Source organism: Triplophysa rosa, linkage group LG10 (assembly GCF_024868665.1).
Source record: "Triplophysa rosa linkage group LG10, Trosa_1v2, whole genome shotgun sequence".
NCBI lineage: Eukaryota > Metazoa > Chordata > Actinopteri > Cypriniformes > Nemacheilidae > Triplophysa > Triplophysa rosa.
The window spans coordinates 16,730,072-16,752,203 of NC_079899.1; the positions used below are offsets into that span (position 1 = coordinate 16,730,072).

Here is a 22,132-nt window from a genome sequence, read left to right on the forward strand (position 1 = left end):
ACCGTGTTGTTCATCTTAAATGTTATATTGGGGTTGGAAAAGCATGGCGGGAACAATCAGTGAGAAATTCAGCAGCAATGTTTATTGCTTGAGAATCAGCTGGGGCTGTTGCTTACATTCCAGTTTACATGAGTGTGCATGGCAGTATTGTTATTGATATCGTAACATTCATATGTCTTATTTAAAATCAATTCTGGGATGCTCTGGAAATGATGCTGCTGGGTACAAACTCTGAACATTTTCAAATATTTGCTCAGTATATGAAGTAAAAGTGTGAGCTAATTACCCGTGATATTAATTGTAATTAGGACGTCACATGCTCTGATGCAAAAACAACAGTAATGAGAATTTGACCCTTTTAACATTGTTTTGCTGACAGAAAGGAGATAATCATCTCTTGAGAGCGAAAATAAGGATGTTTTTCTGCCATACAAAATAGTACACTGTGACCAAATGAACTGAATAAATCTTTTCGTGAGAATAATGTGACTCTGTGTCTTTATAATTTTACATTTGATTTTGTGATAGGACCTTGGTAGTTATTTTCATGGTTTTGACATTCATACGAGTCGTTTCTTTAGTAAAACCCTTCTGCTAGTGTTGTGCTCTCAGGTGGTGGTGAAGCGGGTGTCAGTGAGGTGATATAAACCTCAGCACATCTCCTGTGGACCTGATAATGACCTCTCTAACATCACACAACACAGCCTGTTTCTTTCTTTCCTACAGCCCATATTCAACATTCACATCAGCAGTTTATAATAGATATATACTGTATAATTAAATAAAATAACCTCACATTCATATAATTGATGACATACAGCCGCAGAAAAAATGAAGAGACCATTTCAAAATTGTTTTCAGTTTTTCTGAATTGACTATTTATAGGTATGTGTTTAGGTAAACTGATCAGTTTTGTTTCATTCTGTGAACTACTAACAATATATCTCCCAAACTTCAGATAAAAATATTGTTTATATTTGCATTTATTTGCAGAAAGTGAAAACTGGAAAAACAGGTCTAAATAACAGAAAAGATGCTCTGTATTTTTTCAGATCTCAAATACTGCAAAGAAAACAAGTTCAGATTAACTTTTAAGCAATACAACAGTCATATTTGTGCATGTTTAGGAAAAGTTCAAACATTATTTTTAAATGATAACCTGGATTTTTATCACAGTTTTCATGTGTCTTGTCATGCTGTCAGTCTTTCACATTGCTGTTGGATGACTTTATGTCACTCCTGAGGTTTGATTTTGTTGAAATTCAACAGACACTGGACTGGCCACAATACATCTAGAAAAATGCTGATTGATGAAAATCTCTTTTTTTTTTTCATCGGCTGTATTTCATTTATGTGGAGATTTGATTATCTTTCACACAGGAGTGAGATTTGCTCTCTCGAACCATCACTTTTAACCAATAAGTTTTGCGCATTCCTGAGATTCTGTATGTGTGTTTAGAGTTTCGTATAAAAGTTCAAATATACTGTGATTTTGTTAAGCAAATTGAAATCTTGTACCGTTATTGATGTGTTTTGAGCACATCCAGGATTCAAATTCAGAAAACAAAGCTACAATTCACTACTGCTCTAAAAATAATAATGCGCCCCTGGCAATATGTTTGTGCGCTTTCTGGAAGACCCAATCATCAACACCATCTGTGAACACCACCCATGAATATATTCTTTCATTGCTATGAACAAAACTTGGCCCAAAAAGTGACTTGTAAACTCTGAAGCGGTGCTTATTGTTTGAAGATGCCCATTATAGATTTAATAGCTCGAAGGTAAAGGCATCGCTGTTTAAGTGCATTGCACTTTAAGAGCAAAGCTTCAAGCAACAGTGTTTCACACAGGTCAAGCATCATAACAGGACAAGTTTACGAAATTTTGCCCTAGTAGAAGTCATGATACAGGTGTTTAACAGTGGTTAGATATTACACTTCAAACCCCCGTAGATCTTATTAATGTCAGCAGAAATGTGAGCATTTCAAGTGAACAACTCTTGGGGATGGTATTTCATTTGTCATTGTACAAACACATTTATCTAAAGTGACTGAAGCTGCCTGGGGATTCAGATCTGCTTCTTCAGACTGATCCACCATTCTTTTCAGATCCGTACCAGCGTGCCCCACAGCTCTGCGATTTCTAATATAGGTGCAAATGAACCAGGATGGTGCACAATGGATCTCAATAACAGATAGATTGGTCTGCTCAGTCCGAAATAAGCAAAGCACAGGCAGGAGTGTGCGTGAAAGCGAGAGAGAAAGAGGAAGACTTGCTACATGAGTGGGAACTTGAAGGGCCCGCATTTGCAGTTGGGGACGGCGCATCACCATGACAACCTTCAGTCAGAGGGCCCTGAGGCAAGAACTCTCTGTCTGTCAGCCTCTCAGGGCTCAAACAGCATGCAGTTCCACACAAAGTGGGCCTGCGCGACAACTAACACAGCACCACTTTGGTATCGCAGATGCACAGCCTTGGGATAAGACATCTTCCTCTCCTTTACAGTGTCTCATATCATATCATCCTTCCGGCTTTCTCACACACACACTCATTCATTTCATGTCTGTCACGCTGGCACAGATGTTGAAAGTAAGTCAGTTTTTTTAAAATCTCCCTTATTAACACGTTCCTTGTGCTTTTATAGAGGAAACGCTTACCTCGCTCATGTTGTGTTTCTCTTTGTGTTTATGGAAAGATGTCCTCCTTGTCTGTGTCTGGTGATGTCGGTCGTGATACCTGGAAGAGCGAGATTGGAGAGGTCGAAGTCTTTCTGTTCCGTAGCAACCTTAACACCTCGGCGACCTGTGTCTCCAAGGCAACCATACGGTTACTGAGCGCCGACAGCTCCTCTTTCAGTTCACTACGGAGTTCCAGGAGCGACGCGTGGAGCGTATGTTCGGGAATAATGGGGATTGGGGGGATCGGGGGAGCTTTTCCATCTGGCTGGACCGGGCTGCGGTCCACAGGGGTGCGAGCTCCGCCCTCATCCAGGCGGAGGTCGCTTTTGGTGATGCCGCTGTCACAGGAATCCGTCTTCTTGAGGCCGCTAGACTCACAAGACTTACTGGAGCTGCTCAGTTCAGGGAGCGTCTCCATAGATTCCGCTTTAGGAACGTTTCCCCATCCCTCCGGCTTAGCCACGCTCTCCCTGAATCTGGCCCATCCCCGGGCGCGCGGCTCTGACGACAGAGGGACATTTGGGGCAGGGGCACTGAGCTTTGCCTGGTCGAACGGACCCAGGGTGTGTTTTTTGTTGGGGTGTGAAGGGATGGGCGTGGCTGGACTCTCCGTAACTGTGACGATGCTTGTGGTGGCAACTACATCCTGACTGATGACTTCATTGTGGATGTGACCCTTCTCGAGATCAGGGTCATGGGAAATGAACTGCCCAGCAGCGAGTCGGGCTTCTTTTTGCTGGCGGAATCGCTGGAACAGACGGCGGACGGGATGATCGGGAGGGAGGTTCAGTGGGGCCTCGTTCTTCCTCCTCAGCCTCTCCTCTTCCTCACGTTTCACATCACTGATCTTTCTGAACACAAGCTGAAAAGACATTAAGGGTTCGTTTAGAGATGTTTTGCAAAATTACGTACTTTCATTCTTATTTTTACTGTTTTATTTTAAACATAATTTTAATTTTTTTTACATGTTTTCGTTCTTATTTTTCTTATTTTCTTTATTTTTACAATTTTATTTTAGACATTGTTGTACAATTTTATTTGACATATTTTCTTTCTTATTTTAATTATTTTATGTATTTAAATTTATTTTATACATATTTTAATATTTTTATTTACATACTTTTTTATTTCTTATTTTTACAATTTTATTTTAGACATATTTATCTGATTTAATTTTACATATTTTTCTTTTCTGGTTATTTTTACAACTTTATTTTAGACATATTTTTATAAATTTATTTTTCACATATTTGTACAATTTTGTTTGACATATTTTCTGTCTCATTTTCTTTATTTATTTTTACAGTTTTTTATATTGTTGTTTGGGCCCTAGTCTATAAAAATAAAGGTCCTACAAAAGGTTCTTCACAGCAATGCCAGGGAAGAACTATTTAAGTTCCGTATCAGTCAAACGTTCTTAAAAGATCCATTTCTTACACTCTTAAGAAAAATGGTTCTAAATAGTACCAAAAAGGGTTCTTCGGCTTGTAACAATAGCAGAACCCTTTTTGGTGCTATAAAGAACCCTTTTATTATCAGAAGACAGGAGGGGTCTTATTTTGTTAATTTTATGAATTAATTAATTAATTAATGCTATTTAGTTGTTTATTTATTATCATTGTTATTTTTTCTGTTATTTATACTTTTCTTTGTCCAGCATTTTAAGATGTTTTACAGTTTTAAAACAAGAAATGTAAATGTCATGTAAACCAAATAATACTTTTAATTCCTACTGCTCAGAACATAAAACATATAATGCATTGCAATATATTTGTACATATTAACATTGTGTTCCTTTCACAATTTTGCATGGTTGCAAAGCAGCTTTACAGAAAAATAACATATTAGCCCTAAACAGAGACATAAGTAAAATAAAGTTTTAGCACATTTAAGCTCAAACGTATAGAAATGTAAGAAAAAACTGTATAGCTTACAGTATATATAAATTATAACTATATAAAATTGTAAAAATACATTACAATTTGAAGTTACCCGAGCTACAAGTTTAGCAAGCAATCCAACCAGGCAGTCAGACAGGCGGTAAAATTATGACATCATGTATTGTTTGCTGTGTTAAGTGGCAGATACAGCCATTGTTTTTGTGTGTGATTATGATGTTGAGTTTCTGGCTAAATAGAATAGGATCTGGCAGTGTGTTGTATCACGGGGTTCAAATCTGCATGCCATGGTCACAGATTCCCACCACTGTCCAGCTATGGCTGTGGTCATCATCATTGAGTATTAGGCCAAACCAGAGCTGCGTCTGTCAGTCAGGCGTTTTCAGGAGCCTGAAGATGAGACATAGAGACAAAACAAGCTAATTTTAGTGTAGATGTCACTCACATATGTGAAAATTATGACCTGACAGAAGTTTGGTTGAGCTGACTCCTGTCGTATAAACATGTTTATGCAGGTAATAAAGAGAATGTTTGGCTAAAGATTCATTCATAGATTTAGTTGACTGACTTGTGAATGTCACTGAATTTGCCTCAACCATTAAGCCAAAGTCAGACCTGCAGCTGTCCAGCTGTGAATTTGGCTTATGATTCACCTAAAACAGAGACAAGTACATGTGCTATAAGAACACACACAACTTCATTTCCAAAATTGTTTAACAGTAAATTACTATAGCGTCTATGTATTTTAGGTATCAACTTTAAAAGAAACATGAATAATCACCCTTTTGAAACACCAAGACACAGTTTGTCAAGACTTTTTAGCTGAATGAAGGCTTGGTTAGCACTTTGAGAAATAACGTTACCTGTCTCTTCCAAGTTCACTCCCAACACAAGCTCACAACTCTGAAATATTAATAAATAAACCTAAATACGTTGTACCACATTCTGCTTAGGAAACATTAAGATAATGTGCATGAAAATATTTTAGAAAAATGGTTTATAGGAGTTTCTGAACCAGTAGAAGTAAATAATGATTGATACAATTTCACCTGATATACATATAAATGTATACGCTTAACATTTTAACAAATTATTATTATAAATAATTGTTAAATTCGATTCCCATAAATTATCTAACCATAAAATAAAATAAATAATTGAATAACCATAAAATATATGATTAAAAACAGTCTGAAGCTTACCTGTGTGGTGTGTCAGTCTGCAGGCACCTCAGCAGGACTGTTAAATCAGGACTTTGATGCAGGACAAACAACCAATCAAGAGGCAGCTTCTAAACAAATGATTTAATTTAAACGTAAAAAGGCGGGAATAAAGAACCCTTTCCCAATCCAGTACCTCAGAGATGACAAATTTTTGTAGGCTAACCCGGAAGTAAGCGCCACGCTGGTTCTCTCGACCGAAAGCCTATGCATTTTTCCCATAGACTTTTGCAAGATCACAAAAAATAAGATCTGTGATTAACAAAGGTTTATGATGTTTACACGTTTTGTCTATCAAGATAATCTTTACAAATTAACACCACATTTGTTACTTTTGAAGCCAAAATACAATGAGCAGAAGTAAAAAGCTAACACAATGCTATAAACAGACTTCACTTAAGGTCGCTCGATATCAACATCACCACTACCAAACCTCCGACAACGCTTTCAAACTTTATTAAAAATGTGTTCCCTGATAAGTAATTACTCCGTGAATGAATCCGCATCTACGTTTTAAGAGATTTGTGCCCATGTTGCATTATTTGTGAGCTTTATATGCGCGATGACGTCTAACATCCCAGCCAAAGGAAGTAGTCGATTTTAGCAACTTGTTAGCAACCGCAGTTTTATAAGGCTTTTTAAAAAATCATAAGCGGGTTATAATTGGTGTGTTTTATGTCATAGAATAAAACATGAAAAATTTAGAGGTTTTGTTAACCACAGACCTTATTTCGGGCAATTTACCAAAAACCCACTCAAAAAACCCATAGACTTTGAAGCGATGGAACCGGAAGTCCTAAAATGCCAACTCGCTTCCACGTTTTAAAAACATGTCATCTCTGAGCCTCCCTATACAAAGAACCATTTCAGCAGAAAAAGGGTTCATCAGAAGACATAGTTCTAAATAGAACCTTTAGCATCAATAAAGAACCTTTCAAGAACCATATTTTTTAGTCTAAAGAACCTTTTTCCACTACGAAGTGGAAACGACTTGCGAAACAGAAAGGTTTTGGGAATGTTAAAGGTTCTTTACAGAACTTTCTGTATTTTCTTCATGGAACTTTCTGGCATCGTTTAGGATTTACATTTTTAAGACTATTGTTTCTGTGTTTACAATTGTAAACTTTTGTTCCTGCCTATCTCGGCCAGAATATGACATTTTTATTTCTGGATAATAAATGAAATAAATGAATTAATACAATTAATGAAATAAAACTAATTTTAACTTAACATACATCTGTATGGCAGTAAATGTGGTGCTTTTACAGGTATGCATTTAAATATGCATTTTAAATATGCAACTGAGAGGGTTTTACTGAACTTTAAAAATATATATATAAAGTTGAACAGATTTTTGCAGTTCTTCAAAAGAACCAAGTAATAATAGCGACAAACATACTGACCCCCAGCTGCAGTATTTTCTCATATAGTAGCATCTGGCACGCTTTCAAATTATAAACCGCATCCCTATGTTATAGTCCGTGACAGACACTCTGAAGATGCAAAGCTTCTCATCATGCACACAGTTATCATCGATCCATCCAACAAATCCATGAGTCAATGCGGAGTCATCAACTACCAACTACAGAGATTTGACTGCAGTCTGCACACAGCAGGCGTGTTCACACTATTATAACATCTGCAAGCTTCAGATGTACTGTCAGGTGAATACCAACCTCACTTGTTCATTACATCTGCAACATATTCTGAGCTTCACAACACCCCAGGCCATTCACAAACCCACTGATGCATGGCTGAAATCATCAGTTCCAATCTGCCAAATTGCCAAAGTGTGTGTAGTTTGTGGCATCAAACTTTGAAAAATATTCAAAGTACTTCATAGTTCACTAGAACTAGCTTGATCAGCATAAATACATATTCTGATGGGTTTTCTGAGTTCAAAATTCAAATCATGTTTGAGTATTTCATGCATTTCTCGTGTTTTCTCCACAACTGTTGGTACAATTTGCTGCCAGTTTTGCAGCATCACATTCATTTAAATTGTCATCTTCCATTTTCCTTTTTTTCACACATACCGTCCTGGACCTCTGCGTTCAGTTTCGTGATTTTTGAGAGATGTTCTAAGTGCCTGACTTATTTATTAAAGCTCATGTATATTTCAGAGTTAAAGGCTTTTATTGAGCAGATTCCCAGAGTCAATGCTCTGATGCATACATGTTTGCCAGCCTGATGAAACTCTTCCAAACATACTCAAATCTCAATGTGTGTGTGTGTCTGAAGGGAGCAATATTAATCTCCACTTAGGCCAGAGATGTTGAAGGCTTCTCCTTTACACAAACCTGATAGAGCCGCTCTGTTTCCTTTTCCTGTTTGTATCTCCCTGGCTCTATCCCAATGGTGGACTTGATGTGGACTTCCCACCGCAGTCTCGTTGCCATCGTTTGCACGTGTCCGCATAGTCCACGAGACCGTAGGGTGTCCCATTTCTCATTTCATTATTCAAAAGACTCAAACACACCCTGAAAGCCCTTTTGTGAAGCCTGGCTAATGACTGTGACCCAACAACATGTGATATATCCTCTTAACCAATCACAACAGCGAAACGTGGATCTACTATTGGTTTCCATAAATGACTAAAATGTAAAGGTCCAGTGTATGAAATTCAGCGGCATCTAGTGGTGAGTTTACTTATGGCAACCAACGGCTCACTCCACCCCTCCCTTTCGAAGCACTACGGTGGCTGACACAGGGCTAAGGTGTCATCTAGTTTTCACTTCTTTGGTGAAGGAGATAGCGTATTTACGATACGCACTCTGTAGAGCAGTTTGTCCGTTTAGGGCTACTGTAGAAACAACATGGCGAATTCCATGTAAGGGAACCCACAGTGCATGTAGATAGAAATAGCTCATTCTAAGGTAATAAAGACATACCGCTTCATTATGTAAGGTCTTTATACACCTCTCAAGACACAGTTATGTATATTATATTGCATTTCTGTCAACAGAAATTTTGTCCAGAAAATTACACACAGCACCTTTAAAGTCAAAATAATCAAAACAATGCTGATGTATAAAAAATTTAAATATTATTGAGCTGTGAACTAAATATCAATGCAATATCTAAAAATTACGGATGCTTGATGTACGTGTGCACACAAATACATCAAGTACACAACCTCGCACACACACACAAACATCTGACACAAACAAGACAGTTTGTTCCTGTCACCGGTCAAAGCTGGACAGTGCATTTGATTATGACTCCATCTTTAATATGTTACTATTCATATTGATGTACTGAATATTCATTCCAAGGGGCAGAGTGCCCAAGCATCTGTCCTGACATTCTGTATGGGAAATTACTGTAAGGAAAACAACACACACACACACACACACATTCTCAGCAGATAATAATAATCAGCACGTGTGTGTGTGTGTGTGCGTGCGTGCGTGCGTGTGTGTGTGTGTGTATTTAATGCCTCTCAATCTCATTCTTTCTCATTCTCGAGTTTATCCATTTCAGAACGATCCTTAAGCAATGTGCTAACAGAGGGAGACAGAGCGCAGCAGGCATTTATCCGTCATGTCGAACATAAAATTGTTTCATTTGGAGTTTAATATGCTCCGATTTGTCATATTGCCACTTTCCATCTGAATCTGATGTTTCTCTGTAATTGAACTCTGAAAAACTCATATTTTTCGGCAGCAGGTGAAGAAATATCTCTGAGAACCTAAGGGAATAAGAAAATATCAGATCGACAGATTCAGAGGATTGCTGTTCTGAATTATGTCAAGGGTCTCGAGTCCTTATAGTGTGTGTTTCAGGTATGATGGACAGTAATGACCAAAACTCTGACCTCCCGTTTAGTTATTCCCATGCCGGACACACACACACACACATAAGCTGATCCATGATCCGGAAATAAATGTTACTCTTCTTATATACAGTATATACTGTATATATATATATATATATCCCAGAATAAGTGAGGCCTCGCACCTTTGCCAATTAAAGGAATATTCAAGCTACGACGCAAGCTCTATAGACTACTCATTTTCACAGAAAATTATGTCGAGTCATCTCCCAAGTGATAAAATATATTGATAATACAGTTTTGAATTTAGTTTAGAACTATATGGCCTGAGTTAAACTTTTTACAATAAAGGGATAGTTCACCCAAAAATGAAAATTCTGTCATCATTTACTCACCTTCTTGTCATGTCAAACCTGTATGACTTTCTTTCTTCTGCATGACTTGCATTGCTTTTGTCTATACAACAGAAGTGAATAGATATTGCCATTGTTCAGTTACCAACATTCTTCAAAACATCTTCTTTTGTGTTCTTCAGAAGAAAGCAAGTCATACAGGTTTGAAGTGACAGGAGAGTAAATGATGACAGAATTTTCATTTTTGGGTAAACTATCCCTTTAATTCCAGGACAGTACAAAGTAGTCTCACGTCTCAAAGTGTGATTTAAACTTTACAAATCAATTATTGTCAATTCATATATCATGTATTTTAACAAAAAATACAATCTTATTTATTTATTACATTTTCTTTTCTACCCTTCCAATAAGATCACCATAGATTTGCATTGTAAATGCATCACTGGAAACATCACTTGTTATTGCTCATTTAAACCAAATGAGACACAAATCATTCTTTGGTAACTTACTGCTTTGTGTTTCTCAGTAAAACACCATTAAAGTAGGAAATCCACATAAACACAGAAAAGTTCAACTGTCTGTGGGATTTGAGGTGATATTGTGCAGACAGTCAGCGCTCAAACCGACATGTACTGTATAGAGAACTGTCACCGTCTCTGCTGTTTTGTAAACCGTGACCCTTGAAGGGTATCCGAGACAGAAAAAGAACAGACATAAAGAGAGGGATTACATAACAAAAGCTGAAGCATTACACAAAGGTGTGGGTTTCTGTGCATAGGGGGTGACACACAGAGTTTGTTTGTTAGAATCTCTCTGTTGATTCTCATATCTCACATTTATGCACACGCACGGCCCATCTGTGCATCCTAAACTTTTTTATTTTCTCGTAAATACATTGTCATCAAACAGGGAAACTTGAGCGTACCAATCGAGTGGTTTGAAACGTGTGCGTTTTCGCGCGTGTGATGTTGGAGGTGTTCGTCTGACTTTGAGAGGAGGCTGGTGGGGACTGAGATACATACACATGCTCCCATCACTCTTTCATAATTCAAACTAAAAGCTGACTGTGTGCACATGGAAATTATAAAAAAAACACTCCAATACGCTGTGAAATAAAAGCACACACACAGAACTCTAGGGTTATCCTTCAGTTTTACTTTCTGCTCTGCTCCAGTACTAACCACTAAACTCTCCATTCGGATTTTCTATATACTCAAAATCTCACTGACACTCCACATAGAAGCGATGTGTGTGTATGTGTGGACCACTTCAGTTTGGTTATACGTAAAATTAATAACATACTCTCCATCTTGCTTTCACATCCCATAATTAATCACTGAGTCACAGGAATTACCCAGAACAATCTGTACACATGTAAACTGAAGGATTTATGAAGTGTCATTCTGAGTTTATTATAACTGGCATTAACCTAAAATGTGTGCGTGCGTATTTGTTATATTTAAGTTTGAACTAAACTCAATGTTTTAATATTCATAAGCATGTTTTGTAAAGTTATTTTGTTTGAAAAATAGTATAAATGCTCATTTATGAGCTTTGTGTGAGCTTGAACATCATCTGAACGTCTGGATGCTGTGTAGCGAGTACCTCATACCATGTGCCAAATGCTGACTGATCTCCGATCAGATTTACCGCACTCATCACTTCACAGAATCTGATACGTTAGAGATGACTGATTCACTCCCCAAACACACACCGCAGGGTCACACAGGGGGAATATTAAGTAAACGGGTGTCACATCACCGATAACCCCCTGAACTTTTACCATTGATCATTTTTAAAAGCAGTTCAACTCAAATCCATGCATTCCTGTGCACATGCATGTTTATGCACGTGTACGGTTGCGTGTGCATGCGGGCATTAGCGTGGGTGCGTACGAGGGTTATTTAACCACTACAGCTGCATAAACTGTAACCTTAATCAAAGCCGAAATAACTCGCGACTGTTGACACAGCAGCGGTGCGCTGAAGAGGATTTTTCAGCGTTACCTTGGCAACCACAAACAAGCATAATCAAAAGAAAATTGGACGAGCCATTAAACCGCTAAAGCAGCTGCGGAGGGCAGATGTACAGTGGAATGAATCTTTTACATAGAAAGACAACACAGTTGGTGATAAAAAGGGATAGTTCACCCAAAAATGAAAATTCTGTCATCATTTACTCACCCTCTTGTCATTTCTTTCTTCTGCAGAACACAAAAGAAAATATTTTGAAGAATGTTGGTAACCGAACAATGGTGGTACCCATTGACTTATATTGTATAGACACAAAACCAATGCAAGTGAATGGGTACCGCCGTTGTTTTTGTGTTCTGCGAAAGAAAGAGTCATACAGGTTGATAAATGATAACAGAATTTTCATTTTTGGGTGAACTATCCCTTTAACGCAATTACCTGTTGCGTACTCAATACATCATCTTCTTTGACCTTAAGAATTCAGCATTGTCAGTTTTCCATTTAACCTTAGATAAGACCAGCAGATAACCCTGACTTAATCTCACTTTACAACTCGTGCACTATATTGCAAGTCTTACAAAGCCAAACAGCTTTCTGTTATGAAAAATGCTGTGGCTCCCAAATCAAATGTAGCGCAGGCTGGATATCAATAACATCAAACATCACCGGCTCTTGGGCGTCTCATAACTGTGAATAATGACTTTACATTTCTATTTGTTCATCACACAGGGTTATCATATGACTTCAGATATTTCAAATATAGAATCCCAGTTGACAACATATTGTCCTTTTTAGAAGAGAAAATCACAGAATCCGAATCTTAATCGCTTTTGGGAGATGTTTCTGTTAGGAATGAGGACACCGGCATACATTAAAACCAGAAAATAGGCCCATAATTACAAATAGACCGTATCTAGTATATTGTTGAATACTTATCCTAGAAAATAACACTTCCTCTGACACATTTTTCCATATGTAACATGTTGTTCTATCTGGGTCATAATCAGATGGTAAACATCATGACTAATTCATGAAGACATAAGCTAATTAAAGCCTCTCGCACGGCAACCAGAGAGTCATATTAATACAACCAGTTTTTTTACAATTCATTGTAGTGTCTATGAGGACAGATCCTTATAGGGTCTGATCATATTGTCGAGGCAAAGGTCTAGTAAATTGACGTCAAACACAACAGTCTATTACAAAACAAGTGTAGGCGTGAAGAGCATTTACAGTGTCCTCAAAGCCCTTACATGTACTTTCTAATAGCTTTACAACTGTTTTTCATCATATATTGACATAGAAGATAGATTATGTAAATGTCTGTGAATGTGTTACTGAAGTATACCTTATAGTTAAATTTAAGCCATGTGGATAAATTTAACTGTACAGTCTCAGCCTTGCCAATAAAGACCAGACGCTTGCTACGCTATTATTAGTTTTCTCCTCAGACCCAGTTCCATCACTAAGAAACAGATCTCAAGCAGGGCCCGGATCCAATATTTAGACACACTGAGGTCCAGTTTATCACACTGACAGCTGTTTTATTATGAAATGCATAGACAAATGCTACTTTGGATCGAGCTCATAGAGTATTACAGGTTTATTTTTATGCTAACAGCACAATACTGTATATTCAAAAGCAACAAAAAAATGGAGGATAAGCAGGTAGAGGGACCTAGAAACAATTCCTTTGACCCAGCTGTGCAAATCTATTGAGTTTTAATGGTTAACCTAACACTTCCGTATCTTCTATAGACCTCTGCAGAAAACGTAAACAACACTAATTCAACGCTGGTCCAGAAGAATTTCATGTTTCTGTTTTTTAACATTACACAAACGTTTGAACAAAATACAACCAACAGAACATTTATAACCGGATCAAAATATAAACAAACATCTTCAGGATTTAATTATATACGGTATGTAAGATTTAAAAATGAACAAATAAAAATGAAACCGGAAATGCTTCTCGGCCAGTGTTTACATCTTGCAAAGTGGTCTGTGGGTTGTAATATAAATAAATATGCCCCGCCCCAAACACTAATAATTGTATATACCAGTTTAGCTTTTTTAAATATATATTTTAGGGGTTTTTGCCTTTAATTGGAAAGGACAGTGGAGAAAGGACAGGAAAGCATTGGATAGAGACAGGGGGAAGTAGGACCGGCAAAGGACGCGTTCGAGACGGGAATCAAACTCAGGTCAGGCCGCAAGTGCACTGGCACTATATCTCGGCGCACTAACCACAGGGCTATTTACGCTAACCAGTTTTGCTTTTTTAAATGTGGGTCAACTTCAAGCTGATCTCACAGGTATTTGTAACTATTTATTGAGGTGGTTAATTCATATAAAGTGAATCATACAAAAAGTAAGAATATTGAAAAAATAAACAAGCAAGCGTTTTGGGGTAAAACGAAGCTCGAAAACGTTGAGAGAAGGTATAGTGTTTTCGAACAATCCAAAACCCCTTTGTTTCTGGAGGCGGGGTTTACACGTATCCAAATAGCCTCTGCGCACGTGGCCACACAAACAACACACCCACCTATTACGTAATGGCCATGGACCAATGGTGGCTCGAGGGTGTTTACCGGCCAACACGAACTTTCCCGGAGAGTTCTGTTTGGTTTGCTGCTGCGAACTAGTGAAACGAATTGTCATTTGGACCAGATTTTTTTTTCGAATGTAGTATGCAGAGCCCTTAAAAATGGACTTCACTAGATGAAACAGCACCACAGAGCCATATTGTTCATATGTTGCAAAGATACCAACAACTTGAGTGTCTGAATATTCAGCTGGGATAGAAGCTCTCTCTCTCTCTCTGTCTCAGACTGAATACTACAGCTGTATTGATCTTAATTTCTCATATATTTAATACTTAAATCAGATTGAGGGTACATGGCTCTTTAATTCAGAAGTGACCAATGTATTAAGAGCATACACACACAGACTCTTGCTTACATATAAATGATAATTACAGCATTGTCACTGTCATTGAAACACACACAGGCACAAAATTGAGAGCTCTCATCTCTTCCTGACAGACTGCATTAGCCACAGATCCAGTTCTGAGAGAGAGAGAGAGAGCGTCAGACAGTGTTCACTCACCCGTTTGCGCAGGTTGTATGTAAGCAACAGGTTTCGTGAGAAGTGGTTGGAGAAGGCGGTGTAGAACTCCAGAACTTTCTGAAGCGCGTCCCGTTTGATCACGTGCAGGTCGCAGTACGTTAGCGCTCTCACGTTAGCGCACGCCTGAGCTAGAGTCACCTCCTTCCAGAACACGTCCCCAAACACATCGCCTTTACCTACAGTGATACACAAACACCTTGTAACACACACAAGCTTCAATGGCACACACTGCAGACGTGAGTTACATTGAAATTCACGCAAACCCAGAACCGGCAAAATTAATATGAATTAATAAATAAGTGTGATGATCAGATTGTGTTGTCTATTCCAGAACCAACACGTTGGTTCTAAATTTCTCATTTAAATGTGCAGTGTTTGATTTCTGTGCCACTGGCAGAGTAAAAAAAGGATGGAATTGTTTTTTTTAAACCTTTTCGTGCAAAATGACATGACTCTTTCTTCTGTGGAACACCAAAGAAATAATTTCGAGAAATGTCTCAGTGGTCATGTGTCCATTCAATGGAAGTCAATGGGCGGCTGATGTTTTTTGGTTACTAATGTTCTTCAAAATATCTTCTTTTATTTTATGCAGAAGAAAGAAAGTCATAGAGGTTTGGAATGACATGAGGGGGGCGTAAATGAAAAGAATTGTATTTTTGGGTAAACTATTGCTTTGAAAGTTACAGTATCTGTTCACATTCACATGATATGGCCCCTTTAGAAGTGTTAAGTAAAAAAAACAATTCTTACAAACACTCAACAGTTCACTTTTACTGTGCACAACGTCTTTGTACCTTTAAGTAAGGGTGAAGTTCAGAGTGCTGAAAGTGTATGGAAGGATAGAGCCGGTAATATGTGTTCTAGAGAAACTATCATTACAGATCCTCAGGTCAGACGCAGCACCCTAATGAACACTCAGACAGATGCATGCTGACCTCTGACCTACAGATTCTCACAATCTTCCCACTCGAGAGAACGATAAAAGTGGTTCGATCGATAATCCTTTTATTCTGTTTTCATGGTCTGATCTCTCTGTGTGTGAGCAAATGCAGAAGGCAGAAGGGAACATTTGTGGCCCCTCAGACTGGCCCTAAATCAGCTTCATAGAGAGCCATGGCGGAGAGCCAAATTTAGCGAAGCATCGTTAGTTTGTCAACAGAGAAAAATACGGCCATTAGATGCTCAGCTAGGAGGATTCGCCATGCGTGGCAGCCTAATCTGGTGCTGGGAGACAGAGACATGTTGGAAATGACAGACGCTACATCAAGGGCTTTATACATCGATGTCTGATCTAAGATCAGTGATGTCTTTTATAAACTTTATTAACTTTTTGGATTTATTTGATTAAATGATACGTAATATGCAGCCAGCAAAAAATTACACAAGTTATATCATCATGGCATTGGTTCTCTGTTTTTTCTCTTTTTTTCTTTAGGAGGCGTTTAAAGCTTCCAGTTGAACAAACTCTTCCTCTGTGCTTCTGAAAAAGTATCTTCAAACAGAAGACAAAAACAACTACCACCAACAAGCTGGAGGGCTGCCATCTCAAAAAAAAATGAAAGAAAGAAGTGCTACCTAAAGATCTTAATGATACTGAAAACATCTTAAAAGAACAAAATTGAATTTTCCTGTCGATTTAAATCCTGTACGATGAACACACAAAGATACATTTGTCAGAACTGTACCTTAACAACACAATTACATTTAAAAAAAGATGCAAAAGCTCATTGTGATATTTATAAAGGCCTCGATATACTTCACGTGAAATTGAAGAATGAACTGGTGTGACGTAATTTCGAGCAAAATCCATCCAAAATAAAGAGGATTATTTTTGGAACTATTTCAGATTTTGGCCTCAAGGGATGATTTTTCAAGCCATGAAAAGAATGAAAGGCGACAATGAGGCGTCGAGGTAAAAACTATGAATTTAAAAAGATGTCTTTGTTTTTAGTTTGTTTCTAGTTTTCAAATGCAGTTTTGTAAAAAACAGATCAACCTCAATCTAAAACCCCGCCTCCAGAAAGAAAGGTTGTTGGAATGTTTGAAAACAGTATACCGTTACTTTTCAAACTTCTTTTTTCTCCCTAACAAAGAACGAAAACGAAATTCTTTCGAAGTATTTCGCGACCTTAAAAGTGCTTCAAATGACTTATGGTATTCTGTATTGAGAGTTTTAACCTGAAGACTGTCTATCCGCTAAAGCACAGCACACTATTGCAAAGCATCATAGCTAACTGTAAACTGAGCATCTGCCTTTTTAGTTCACAGGTCAAATGTATCCACTTACCCAGAATGGCGACCACCTCGTCGTCTTGGATGACCTCCAGTGACCCTGACACCACAAAACAGAGGCTGTCCACACTCTCGCCCGCATGATAAATAAGATCGCCCGGAGCGCAGTGGATGGTCTGGAACTCCATGGCCAGCGCTCGCAAACAGCCGTCACTTGCCAATCGGAAAGCAGGATGTTCTTTAAAAACCTTCCTGTTCAGGTGAACACAGATATCGGCACGCATGTCTTTCGGACAAATCTGCAAAACCTACGAAATGAAGAAAGAAGCAATGTAACGTTTTACAAATTCATGTAAACACTGTATAGAAAATGAGATGTAAAGCAAATTGTGACATCACAGAGATAAACACATGGGCACGCACATTTGAAACATCACAGACACATAGAGTATTGAGGGTTCAGAATCTAGTTACAGAAGTATTCATTTTTTCTTAAACACCAGAGGAACAAACAATAACATGTAAAAAAAATTTAATCCTTGCGCTGTATCTGGCTGCGTGAAGCAGCTGCCTCTCTGTGTACACTTCTGAAGGATCTGAAGGTGTTGGAAATAAGCGGATGAAGTTTATTTTTAACAAGATCCCTGGACAATTCAGTTGGATTGTGTTTGGTTATTCTGTCGAATGTAATCTATCTTGCATTGAAGGATAGGACACTTAAATATTATTGGACTTGAAGACAAACCTGGTTATATGTAATATTTTTTGTAACATTATTTTTTGTAATAGCTCTTAACTATATAAAATGACTACACTAATTAATATTGAACTTTTTTCTTTTTTCTACCTTTTCAACTTTTATAACCATCTTACAATACAAAATCAAGCTTATCGTCATAAAGCACACAAAGCGAAACACGATAAAAGAGTGAGGAAAAACAGAAAGACAGAAAGAGAGAGATACAGGACATGATGAGTGTCTGTATGTACAGTATGTGTGCATCGGAGTGCATTAGTGTATGACGTGTCCCTGAGCTGCCTTTACCAGCAGCCCCTCACTTAAACAGAGCATCTCCCTTTCTGGATGCGGTTGTCACAGAGACATGGAGACCGGCTCTGGGGAGGACAGTGTGAGTCTGTGTGATGAGATGGTTAAATCATGAGAGAGAGAGAGAGAGAGAGAGAGAGAAAGATCTGAGAATAGGAGACAGCTGGAGCATTGTGGCAAAACCGTCCAACAGGGACGTCATATCCTCAGAGTTATGCTGTTACCCCCCACCCCCTGTGGTTGGAGTGTTCAGGACAGGACGAGTCTAAACACACAGCGGGAGAAAGCATCTTGCTTAAGAATCACACTAATAAAATGCTTAGCCGCACACAAACATTTTAGAACCAAAGCTAAAAACAAACAAACATAGGAAGACTGCTACTGAGCAATGACCAGGTGCCTTCTGGGTAAGCAGTGTTGCATAAAAGGGCTTTTCACACTTGAAATCGTTAATCCCGGGTTATTCTAAACCCCAGGTAAACAGAATCCTGGGTTATCTGTTTCACGTTTCACACTGCTTATAATTTACCAGGGGTTAAGAGATAACCCTGGGTATTCATAACCTGATGTTTCACACTGTACATCACTAAACCCTGGGTTAACTTTCTTATTTGCATATTTGCGGTGTCAGCAGTCATGATTGGATAAATACTCCAGCGTTAAACTGACTGAATAAAAATAGTGCGTTGTTCCGCATCCGGGGGGAAAAAAGCATCCGCTTTAACCCCGGGTAAAATGCGGGGATAACCCCGCTTCAAAATTACAAGTGTGCCCTTTTGAGTGTTCACCTTCTCAGTGTCGATACCGTGGGACATAGACCAGGTGGAGGCGATGTAATCCATAACCCTCTCGCTCAGGCCTTTGGGCACCTGGTAGAGCTTTAGGAAGTCCCGCACACTGTTGATCATCTCATGATATCGGTTCGTGTTGGCGTACATCTGCTGGAAAATAGTAGTCACATTACCGAAGATGGTGGCGTAGAGGAGCGCTAAGCAAAAGACACAGAAAAGGAGAGATTCACTTTTTGGTCCACATTAAATGATAAAACTGCAATCTATAACTTTTGCCTCTGTATCGCCATCTCTGTATAAAACATTTTTATACATTTTTATAAAACGATTACATGTTTTTCTGTGTCTTTCGTGTGTTATAAGTTGCCCATGCATGTATTAGACACATAAAATTGCAAATATTAAAGTGCCGGGACAAAAGATGCATTCTACCTAAAAGCGAATGCTCACCCAGACCTGCCTGAAATGCCTCGTATAACCACACCCCCTCGAATCTACGTCATTTCGTGGTATGACTTGACTAAGACCGCCAAAATCTATACGCAAGTAAAGTGGGCGTACTTGCAAATCTCATTGTATCGTCGCTGCCGCAGCCATGTCGTGGAGACGCTGTGTGTTTCGTTGCGAAAAGAAAGCCTCTTTGTTTGCCCTTCCAAACGATGAGACAACTAAAAACGAATGGTTAGATTTTATTTACAATACTGTTCCAGAACAGTACAATCCGAATATTCAAGTGTGTGCAGCGCATTTCACAGATGATTGCTTCATGAACCTGGGAGAGATCAAGGCCGGCTGTGCACGAAAGCTTTTGTTAAAAACTGGGGAAATTCCAACCATTACAACTTTGCAAGGACAGTCAGGCGCTTCAGATTAGCGGCCTGTAAGTATATTTTCATTGTAAAAGACTTTGTTACGGACTAACGCGAGTTGAGATTGTTGTGTTTGTAGTGCATGTTGTTTCTTTGTGTGATCTGCAAATGCAGACACGCGCGCAACATGAAAAAAGACAACATAAGTCCTAATAATCAGTAATTATGTTCCAACTAGAGGCAACAAATGTCATGTTTATAATGGGGTTTATTGTCTTTGTTGAGTCGCGACGAGACATGGCGTAACACTTGTTGATCACTGTAGCAGGAAGGCGGGACGAGAGCCGTGGGGCAGGAAGGCGGGGCCGGTGGCGTGAGTGATAATGAGTATCAGCTGTACGCGCACCGGTCCCGCATGCCTCACGGGGAGCTAGGGAGCATAAGAGGACGAGCGACGGGACTGCCGACGAGAGAGGACCGGGCCCGGAAGCTGTTAAGTTTGTTTATGTTTGTGTGGCCGGCAGTCGACCGTGAGGTGGCTGCCGGTCTTTTACTTCCGTGTTTTTGTTTGTTTATTTTTGATTAAAATTTATTGTTTAAATGTTCGCCGGTTCCCGCCTCCTTCCTTCCCTACATTGAACTTTGTTACATTGGCCCGGTCCTCTCTCGTCGGCAGTCCCGTCGCTCGTCCTCTTATGCTCCCTAGCTCCCCGTGAGGCATGCGGGACCGGTGCGCGTACAGCTGACACTCATTATCACTCACGCCACCTGCCCCGCCTTCCTGCCCCACGGCTCTCGTCCCGCCTTCCTCGCTACAATCACTAATGGCAAATCTTTATAACATCGTATATAAAAGGTAAAACAGTTAGCTACAGTTTTTAACTATTTAACATAATATATATTTTTAAAACCTTACCAATCCTATACATCCTGCTCAAGTCGCGCTGGCAAAGTTGATGTATCGACTTGATCATCTTCATTTTTCGGATCAGATTAGGGCTCGAATTGATAAGGAAAGTACTGATGACATTTCATCACCTGTCAGTACAATTGCTTGGGAACATGATGTTCCGAATATGGTAAGAGGCGTTACATTTCCATCACACACTTGCAGTATTCGACCAATCACTACGCACTGGTTAACTGGCCAATCATAGCACACCTCGCTTTTCAGAGCGATGAGCTTTGTAAAAAATCTGCACATTTCAGAGAGGCGGGGCAAAGAGGAGATACAAACATACACGGTGGAAAATACAGCGTTTTTTAACCATAAATAGTGTATACACATTGCATTACATCTAAAACAAACGATAATATTTGTTTTAGCCGTGTCATATGACCCCTTTAAAAATCTTACAAATCATTATTTTAAGCTTACTTTGTTTATTTTTAACCAAAAAAAGTTACAGATTGCAACTTTAAATATACAGTATAGTGAAAATATGCAACATTCAATATTTCCTTCTGAAACCTTGTATCTCTATATTTTTTTATTTTTACCATAAATCATTATTATTAGTCACCCTTCATGTTTGTCACTGGGTTTTGCAAATATCTAACCAACAAAAAGTATTAAAAAGTGCTTGTCAACTCTGACAACACAGTATTTAATCATTTAAAAAGTGCCGTGTTTTTTCCTAAAGAACTGGACGTTCGAGGTTTCAGAAGGACAGCAACGATATAAAAAATCGATTGTCACAAAAGTAGTTAAATGTTTCCCACACTTATTTCACTCCTAGGATTAATGTGAGTTACGTTTGTATAATTAAAAATGTGCAATTAACTGGATGATGTCACTGGTCTTGTGATGTTCTGGGTTCATTTGTGACCGATTATAGATAAATTGGCTATTGATTAAGATCTGATGGAGCTTTGATGAAGTGTGTACAAGCGTGACATTTATCTTCTGACAAGCATCTTCTTGTCAGCTGGTTACTAGACAGGTTACATGAGAAAAGTATTATTCCATCAGTCACCAGCTCCAGACAAGAGAGAGAGAGAGAGAGAGATGATGATGATGAATAACACAGTAAATTGTAAATGAGTGAGAGCACAGCACAGAAGGAAGATAATTCAATAAAGACGAGTGATTTTCCCTTTTAAACTGATTTAGTCGGCCTGTAATGGCTCTGCACACAGAAGGAAATCTAATTATGTATGTAGGAACCCTGCGTGTGTGTGTATATTCCCTCCTAAATGCCTACAGATCAGAAGTGTACGGAA

At 38.7% G+C, this 22,132-nt stretch overlaps 1 protein-coding gene across 4 annotated transcripts in view; it reads right to left on the bottom strand.

The window, feature by feature from the left end:
* Window positions 1-2,686: 2,686 nt before the first annotated feature.
* The window catches only part of kcnh1a (potassium voltage-gated channel, subfamily H (eag-related), member 1a), a 43,825-nt gene continuing 24,379 nt past the window's right edge, over window positions 2,687-22,132 (bottom strand). For all 4 annotated transcript variants that reach the window (XM_057344622.1, XM_057344624.1, XM_057344623.1 and 1 more), the window contains 4 exons: window positions 19,098-19,297; window positions 17,317-17,569; window positions 15,009-15,205; window positions 2,687-3,543 (listed from right to left, as the gene is read on the bottom strand). In XM_057344622.1, coding sequence (XP_057200605.1) covers window positions 2,689-3,543; window positions 15,009-15,205; window positions 17,317-17,569; window positions 19,098-19,297 — 1,505 coding nt within the window. In that variant the 3' untranslated portion in view covers window positions 2,687-2,688. The remainder of the gene's footprint in view (window positions 3,544-15,008; window positions 15,206-17,316; window positions 17,570-19,097; window positions 19,298-22,132) is intronic.